Source organism: Nematostella vectensis, chromosome 5, assembly GCF_932526225.1.
Source record: "Nematostella vectensis chromosome 5, jaNemVect1.1, whole genome shotgun sequence".
Classification (NCBI taxonomy): Eukaryota; Metazoa; Cnidaria; class Anthozoa; order Actiniaria; family Edwardsiidae; genus Nematostella; species Nematostella vectensis.
In genome coordinates, this window is record NC_064038.1 from 3,435,504 (window position 1) to 3,444,444 (window position 8,941).

At 39.7% G+C, this 8,941-nt stretch overlaps 2 protein-coding genes across 3 annotated transcripts in view; one reads left to right on the plus strand and one right to left on the minus strand.

The window, feature by feature from the left end:
* Positions 1-587, minus strand: part of LOC5501789 (importin-11) — a 31,584-nt gene extending 30,997 nt beyond the window's left edge. For both annotated transcript variants that reach the window (XM_048727967.1, XM_048727965.1), the window contains exon 1: positions 23-587. In XM_048727967.1, coding sequence (XP_048583924.1) covers positions 23-166 — 144 coding nt within the window. In that variant the 5' untranslated portion in view covers positions 167-587. The remainder of the gene's footprint in view (positions 1-22) is intronic.
* A 225-nt stretch (positions 588-812) lies between these two features.
* Positions 813-8,913, plus strand: LOC116608997 (stimulated by retinoic acid gene 6 protein-like). Its single transcript, XM_048727972.1, has 11 exons — positions 813-1,124; positions 1,697-1,757; positions 2,614-2,705; positions 3,070-3,239; positions 3,867-3,987; positions 4,166-4,220; positions 4,776-4,916; positions 5,256-5,329; positions 7,080-7,144; positions 8,435-8,576; positions 8,891-8,913. Exons 1-10 carry the CDS (start codon positions 853-855, stop codon positions 8,494-8,496), a joined length of 1,113 nt encoding a protein of 370 aa, XP_048583929.1. The 5' UTR covers positions 813-852; the 3' UTR covers positions 8,497-8,576; positions 8,891-8,913.
* The last annotated feature ends 28 nt before the right edge of the window (positions 8,914-8,941 follow it).

The following is an 8,941-nucleotide window of genomic DNA, read 5'->3' on the forward strand; positions in this document are numbered from 1 at the left end:
GCTTATATATCATACTCCTCACCATCAACGTCTGGTAAAACCCACAATGTCTTTCCCATTCATGCAGTCTCTGCTCTGCTGGTCTCAGTAACCCAGGAACCTGACTTGATCCCTGCCGTAGCACCTCCAGAACAATATCTACTCCTAACGGTCCATATCCCTCCATAACCGGTCTTAAATCACAGAGTATTGCACTCGTGTTGATATCACTAGTCTTGGTTGTTCAATAAATCATTAACAATGTGCGGAGTTGCCATGTCTTGTAATTATCGAGAGAAGGCGTCGATTTTTTCGAGGTTCCTAGATTTTCCAGGTTTCTGTGGTTAATTGAGTTGCGAAGCCAAAAGTTTCAAGCTGTTGCTGTTTCTCGGCCGCACGTGCCAAACCAAAACCAAAATCGAGAGCTCTTATATCCCTCCAAAAGTAAATGCGGCACCAAAACGCTGCCAAAGCTATCTTTAAAAATTGTTACACTATCTCCAAGAACTCTTGGCCTTTTTCTTGTTCAATTTCAATATCAGATTTTACCAGAAAACTCAAGTCACTCCGCCATTTTGCTTCTGCAAGTACTCCGCTAAGAGTTCGCGGGCGCACGAAAACACAGGAGCCCCATTCAATGAATTATTGTGCTTTTCTCAAAAAAGTCTCACCCTTTTTATCTTTCTCCTATTCTTTGTATTTGTTTTTACACCAAACTTTCACAAGATATAGTGAGAATATGTTTTCTGTGATTTCTGCCCTTTCTTTACGTCGTCGACAAAGTGTGCCCGCGTCACTCCGGTAATCCTGTGTAAATAAAAAATAAATAACTCACGGCGAATTTAGTTCTTCAGTAACTAAACCAAAGGAAAAATGTCTGGCCCTTCCATATCGGGGGAAACCCTCGCCGATATTATCATCAAAACAGCTGTCAATTTTCCTGATTTAGTACGTAACCGAACGGTCTCAGAAATCTTTTCAGTTATCGCTCAAAACGACACTTTGCTGTATGCTGTGGCTAATGTCACCGGTCTTGAACCCGAAGCAATAGAGAGAACTATTGTAGTCTTTCTCAAAGTTATACCCTTTATGAAAGCTTACAGACCCGACAGAGCCGATTCAACAGTTATTCAGAACTTCACTAAGTAAGTTTGGTTTAAAATTAAATTTACTAAATTTTTGTGATTATTTATTCCAGTACGGGATAGTCGCTCTCTTCTAATGTACAAAAAACAAGATGGTCTTCGCGAGTATAATGACTAACTCTCTGTTTAATTCATTGCTATAATTTTAGAGTGCTTCGGGCGCTTTATTAGAAAAGAAATGTAATTTTTCAAAAAATGTGGCAAGTTGGATACCGTATTTCCAATGTTTAGAGTGCGTTGCTATATAACCATGATTTATTTAGTTTTACTAAAGCCTATCATATCCTGTTACTAGACATGGTGAGATTCGCATCTTTCCCTTGCGCGAATCTATTAGGTTTTTGACGATTAAAATTTTCCCAAAATTATAAAATAAACCTGAGAAATTGACATTTCCTTATAATTTTAAGCGTTTTTTTTATCATGCGAATTTGCATATTCAATTACACCAAGTTAATTCACACCATCGTCCTTTATCCCACGTTGTTTTGTTTGTTTCCTACTCAGCCGCTCTGAGCCCTGTCACGGGAAGGACGCACTACTCCCCCTTTAAACTCAATGCTTTTTTTCAGTACTAGCTGTGTCCCTGTGCCGACAAGAGGGGAATTTACAAACTTGTGTCTTGTACCCGCCGTAAGTACAGATGGCTTCGACATATGTACCATACTTGACACCATCAAGGATCTCATATTTGATACCATCATTGGTGTATTCTTTCATGATATTTCGTACGTACCACGTCGCGTAAATTGCTGCTTTTAAAGATGATACTCTTGAAGATGATCTAAGGACATCATGTTGATCATGCTAGCTTTGGTAGTAAGCTGCTTATGGTGGTGTTGTTAACTGATGATGGTGATGCGGTGATGATGATGCTAATGTGTTAGTGACGATGGTGATGGTAATGATGATGGTAATATTTCTGATGATGGTGATGCGGTCGTGATGATGACGGTAATGTGTTAGTAATGATGGTGATGGTAATGATGATGGTAATATTTCTGATGATGGTGATGCGGTCGTGATGATGACGGTAATGTGTTAGTGATGATGGTGATGGTAATGATGATGGTAATATTTCTGATGATGGTGATGCGGTCGTGATGATGATGGTAATGTGTTAGTAATGATGGTGATGGTAATGATGATGGTAATATTTCTGATGATGGTGATGCGGTCGTGATGATGATGGTAATGTGTTAGTAATGATGGTGATGGTAATGATGATGGTAATATTTCTGATGATGGTGATGCGGTCGTGATGATGACGGTAATGTGTTAGTGATGATGGTGATGGTAATGATGATGGTAATATTTCTGATGATGGTGATGTCCAATACACCGACAAATGTATATGCATGGCATTGTCTGACACAATTGAGGCCAATTTAGCGAATTAGAGAACGGAATAAAACAATGGAAGGGAACATGCCATGCATACATTTGTCTGAGTATTGGGCTAAGTGTGACAATCCTCAACCATTTTTAGCTGATGATCATAATCCTTTTGTCTCTGCTCAATCAACGTATTCATCTGGTCAAGAAGTGCGGTCTGACCATCACCCGACCCGGATTGTGCATGTGAGCTCATCACTGATGTGTTGCCTACGCTCTCTTCTTAGGGAGGGAAACATCAATAAGATAAAGTTCAACCCTCCCTTCAAGGGAGACAATAAATAGTTAAAGATAGCGGGGAGTTATTCGAGTAGAAATGATTACAAAGTCTCAGTCTTATCGGGGAGTTCGATTTATCCGAGAAGAAATAACTTTATTCGTATAAGCTGGGCTTTTATATTATCTGTGTTCGATTTAACGCATTTCCAAAAAGAGACCATCAGTCGGCATGGTACGTTGTTGTCAGACTCAACTTTTATCGGGTTTGACAAATTCAAATAGCTTTTTTATGACTTGTAAGATAACGTGTTTATTATTTTTTTCGTTCTAGCCCGGTTAACCTGCTTGACAGCTATGAGAATAGGTTTGGGCACGCATGCGCTTTCGGAGCAACTATCAATCGTTGCCTGGACATCCTGTTCTTTAGTGACTACTCACAAATCTTTGACGCGGAGGTAGTGGCGATGCAGAACGACCCAAGCACACCTTCATGGGCGGGACGTAAGATATTTGAAAGAGATCCTCGTTGTAGCGTATTCTTGCAGAATTGTAAAAAATTTTCTTTGAATGTGGCGTTGCAGCCAGCGTATCCTTACCATGTAGTTGTGTGACGACGTTACGATGCTAAGGCTTTCTCTTGCGGTCTGTACCGTGTCGCGGTGTTCCCTTGTGGCGTTGCAGCCAGCGTATCCTTACCATGTAGTGGCGTGACGTTACGATGCTGCGGCTTTCTCTTGCGGTCTGTACCGTGTCGCGGTGTTCCCTTGTGGCGTTGCAGCCAGCGTATCCTTACCATGTAGTTGTGTGACGACGTTACGATGCTAAGGCTTTCTCTTACGGTCTGTACTGTGTCGCGGTGTTCTCTTGTGGCGTTTAAGCATTCTCTTACGGGTTGCCGCAAACAGAATGGTTGTCAAGAACAATGAGACGGGAACCGCCTTAAAAATACGCCGGGCATTTAGGCCCCTCTAATACTACTACTCAGCTTGTCAACGAGCGGATAAACGATAAGTCATCTGTGTCGTAGTGTTTTGACGTATTCTTGGTACGCTTTTTGTATTTGTATGCCGTGTTTTGGCGTTTTCCTTGCCAAGCTTGTATTTGACTCATTTTTGTGCTTGTTCGCAGTCTTTTGGCGTATCCTAGCCATGCTTGTAATAGGCGTCGCGTATTATCCCTTCTTTGCGTGCCTCGCTACTGATTACAAGATTGTCGGCGGCTTTATCGGACTTTTCTACTCCGCAGCATGGTGAGTCAATCATATTGACGGAATTTATGATTTAATTGCTAGGTATTTCCGATAATAACTATTTATTTTCGAAATATAACAAATGATTCTTTCCCACGGTTTATTATGAGTACAGGAAACTTTGTAAGAGATTCAGGGGCTGGGCTTATAATAAATAAATTTGCTGTTATTTTGGCAGGCTGGCAACGATGGTTTCACAAATGGCTCAGTGCCCCTTGCGATACGAGACATTGGTAAGATAAAAATGTAATATATGACAATGACCTTATAAAAATAATCGCCATCACAAGCACAGTTTCAATATCATCGTCATCATCAACAGTCGCAATGACCTCATCATCATTTTCATTATCAGCGTCTCATTATCATCACCATCATAATAATCATTATAGTCCCCATGATCAGTCACTACTATCAACTTCACCATGACTAAAATAACCACCGCGACCATCATCAATCCGCTTATAATAAAAACCACCACCATTAAGAACAAAATACCATTATCACCACAACCAATATCACCTTTTCCACCATCATTACCAACGCCATCGACATCATTAAACTTTTACCACCGTCACCGATATGCACCACCTTTAACATAACCACAACCAGTCCCACCTCCCTTATCACCGCCACCCTCGTTTAACAAATCCATCATTACTATCATCATGGATTACATGATTATGATGTTGTCGTGCCATTTGAGTACCACCCGTTTTCGTTATTGAGATTACTAGATATCACCCAAATGGCATTGTAAATTGGAGCTTCATCTATAATTTTCCCAGATCTTCCCGGGGGATCTCCTGGCCATCGATCTTCCCACCTACCTCTGCTTGTTCTTTCTTATGCTCAAGTTCTTGTTTTACGTCATCCGTGGCCTCGTGAAGCACTTTCGCAGGAAGCATACTGTCACGTCTGAAGAATGCGTGAGTGTTATACTGCGGTTTTGAAAGAGTCTATGTCCGCCAAACCTTTGTTATTGTTTTCATACAAAATCGGAGCCAGACTATGGGTAGAAATGTCGAAAAAGAAAAACATCTAAAAATGAAAAATTGTGCTTCATCTATCAAATTAAATCGAAAATATCGCAAAGCTTCAATGGCGGCTGACAAAGACTGCGAATATATCTGGCCCAAAAGGCCAATCTACTCACGGATACCCGAGATTTTGCTTTGGATTTTGCTGCGTGTATGTAGGGGTGTAAAGAACTCAAAAGAAAATAAGAAAAGTATTTCCCCCTCTATAATGATGTTATTTTGCCTCAGGAAGAGGAAGATTGGATGGGTTGCTACAAGTCAAAATACGTATTGAAGCTTCTTGAGCCCATACCCAAAGAACTGTAAGTACCACAATACCGTAAATGATATAATTAACGCCACCTATCTAATAAACGCCTCCTATCTAATGAACGCCCTAAGCTTACAAGTTTGTATTGAAGGCCCTTTCTAATAAACGCCCCCCTCTATTTAAAACACTTCCTACCCTACCCTCCCAGCTTACGGCATAGGAATTCCGGTAATATTAAACGAATTTAATTGCCTTCTTGCTTAATCTGAGCTTGGCTTTCACTGGGTGAGACTTGCTCAATGTCAAGAAACGCTTGCCACGCAGGATATAATTTAACGTGATCCTATGAGTGAGTTAAGAAACCCACTGCACTTGGGTTTGTTATATTGTTATAGTTTGTAAAGAACGCCTCCTATCTATTGAAAGCTCCCCATCGGACCATCGAAATGTAATCAACTTCCCCGACGTTTATTAGATCATTTACGGTAAAGAGAGATAGCAGCCCCACCCCTCCCTCCCCTCCTCGGCCGTCAAAAAGCTGCCCTGTCGTTTCTCTCACCCGCTGCTCTGTATCACCGCTTAACAACTGCCGCTTAATGTTACACTAACGCTTAAATGTAACAACTGCCGCTTAATGTTACACTAACGCTTTATGTAACAAAAACCACTGCTTAACGTAACACTAACGCTTAATGTAACAACTGCCGCTTAACGTAACACTAACGCTTAATGTAACAACTGCCGCTTAACGTAACACTAACGCTTAATGTAACCAAAACCGCCGCTTAATGTAACACTAACGCTTAATGTAACAACAAATCGACGCTTAATGTAATAAAATGACGTCATACCAAATACGAATATCAATATCTTGAGCTACGGGAGTTGTGGCACGACCAAACTTAGGCCAAGTTGTTTTGAGGTTAAGGGGGGTCAACAAATAGACAAAAGACATTACGTCATTAATGACGTCATCATAACTAGGAAAAATCATATCCTGAGCTACGAGAGTTGTGACACGACCAAACTTAGGCCAAGTTGTCTTGAGGTCAAGGGAGGTCCAGAAACATGGACACGTGACATGACGTCATTGATTACGGCATCATAACTAGGAAAAATCAATTTTAAAGGAACATTTGACGATCCGGAAAGAACCAAGCACTCGAGAATTAAACTAGCCAAGGATGCCCGACCATTGCGAGTACTTGCGAGCAAGTCGATGAATGATTGCGATTCAAAAACTGCTAACCCTAAAAAATACGACGAAATTAGAGTAAATTTGTCACCGACAAATGTCGCCTTTTTTGTTTTATGTTTGATTACACAGCTCGGGTAGAATTGCTTGATTGTCACTCAAAAACTCATTTATACCTGGGCGGAAACCTAACGATAGTTATCACGAGATATGAGTATTTTCGTTTTAGTGACGTCATCAATGACGTCACACCTCACATGACTATTTATGCACCCCCCTTGACACCTACGTGACATTCTCAAAGTGTGGTTGCCCGACGATGTTTTAATCATGAGATATGAGTATTTTCGTCCTTAGTTAAATTTATGGTTATTACATTTTAATGCTTCGAGTGTTCTTACATGAACCGTTACGTCCGTTATTACATTAAGCGTTGAAAATTTGTTACATTAAGCGTTAACTGTTTTATTACATTAAGCGTTGATTTGTTGTTACATTAAGCGTTAGTGTTACATTAAGCGGCAGTTGGAGTTTTTCCAGACTAAGCCGTGGCGATCCGACAGCAAAGCGAAACTATCCAGCTCATCATGTTTTATTATATCTACAGCCGCAATCCAGACCGCACGACATTCAAAGACAAGTTGAAATCTACTGTGTATAAATGGAAGCCTGGTGAGTATTTTTGTTGTACCTTTTAAAAGGATTACGATGGTCCTAAATGAATAACATATTTCTTGTCTTTCCTTTCAGAGTTTAAGTACTCGACAAGAGTTGTCTGCACTTATACCGTTTCTTTGTTGGGTGTATATGAGGCAAAGCCTTGCTCTCCATCCGAGCTAAGCCGCTATTTGTCCAAAGCATGAAGTCCCTTTAATATATTGTTACATGTCCTCTGATATACGTGGTTGCAACCGCTTTATGAAAGGTTCGACATGGATAGTGTGATGATATCTCTTGTGTGATGATATTTATTGTGTGATAATATGTATTGTTTGATAAAATGTATTGTTTGATAATATGTATTGTGTGATAATATGTATTGTGCGACAATATGTATTGTGTGACAATATGTATTGTGCGACAATATGTATTGTGTGATAATATGTATTGTGTGATAATATGTATTGTGCTATAATATGAATTGTGCGATGATATGTATTGTGTGATAATATGTATTGTGTGATAATATGTATTGTGTGATAATATGTATTGTGTGATAATATGTATTGTGTGATGATATGTATTGTGTGATGATATGTATTGTGCTGTAATATGTATTGTGCTGTAATATGTATTGTGCTGTAATATGTACTGTGTGATAATATGTATTGTGTGATAATATGAATTGTGCGATGATATGTATTGTGTGACAATATGTATTGTGCTGTAATATGTATTGTGCTGTAATATGTATTGTGCTGTAATATGTATTGTGTGACAATATGTATTGTTCGATAATATGCACTGTGCGATGATATGTATTGTGTTACAAGCCAGATGGTAAGCTAACCTCATCTGTTGGAGAAGATATACGCTTCTGTGTGAAGTGCGTTGAGTGGTAAATTAAGCAAAGAGATTATTTCATCTGGTCAGTCTTTATGTCGGTGGCGCGGCGTTTTTTATGTGTTGTGTGACATGTGTTGTGTGACAAGCCAGCTAATGAAACAATTTCCCATCTCTCTCTGATACAGATCGCTGGCTTGTTCGTTACGTAATGTGTGACATGTGTTGTGTGACAAGCCAGCTAATGAAACAGTTTTCCATCTGGTTCTGATACAGATTGCCGGCGGGATCGTCAAGGAATGCGTGACATGTGTTGTGTGACAAGCCAGCTAATGAAAAAGTTTCCCATCTCTCTCTGATACAGATCGCTGGCTTGTTCGTCACTTAATGTGTGTTGTGTGACAATTGTTGTGTGACAAGCCAGCTAATGAAAAAGTTTCCCATCTCTCTCTGCTACAGATCGCCGGCGGGTTCGTCGTCCTTGTAGGCTTCCTGTATTACTACTTCATGCAGCTATTTAAGGACAACCCACAGCTACTACAACAAATCGGCTTGGCCTTTGAAGGAGGAGAGATAAGACAGTATATTATTATAATAGCCAGTGAGTATGTCCAAAATATAACATTTGCAGAGCTATGTGAGAGGTTTAAGCTGTTTTAAGTTTTAAGCCTCCCGTAACCCTTATTGTATTATTTTGATTGATTAATAGTTTAGACCACCTGGAAAGCGGAACTGCAAGAACATATCACCCACCTTGCAGCTTAAGTACTAAATTACAAGATTGCAAATAATCATCATCATTTCCATAAGCATCATCATTATCGTCATCGTCATAATTATTGTCCCATATTTTTTTATAAGATTTAAGACAAACTTTATTAAATAATCATTCTACTTTTAAAAAATGTCGTCCAGGTGGCAGGCTTGAAGTACTCGGGTTTTAAAACAAGCTTTATTTATATAATC

What these genes read in the sequence shown, in the direction of transcription:
- LOC116608997 (XM_048727972.1), top strand. Translation starts at nt 853, where the DNA reads ATGTCTGGCCCTTCCATATCGGGGGAAACCCTCGCCGATATTATCATC. An exon ending in CCTTGCGATACGAGACATTG is followed by an intron (nt 4,221 to 4,775) that starts GTAAGATAAAAA and finishes TAATTTTCCCAG; the next exon opens with ATCTTCCCGGGGGATCTCCT. An exon ending in GAGCCCATACCCAAAGAACT is followed by an intron (nt 5,330 to 7,079) that starts GTAAGTACCACA and finishes TTATATCTACAG; the next exon opens with CCGCAATCCAGACCGCACGA.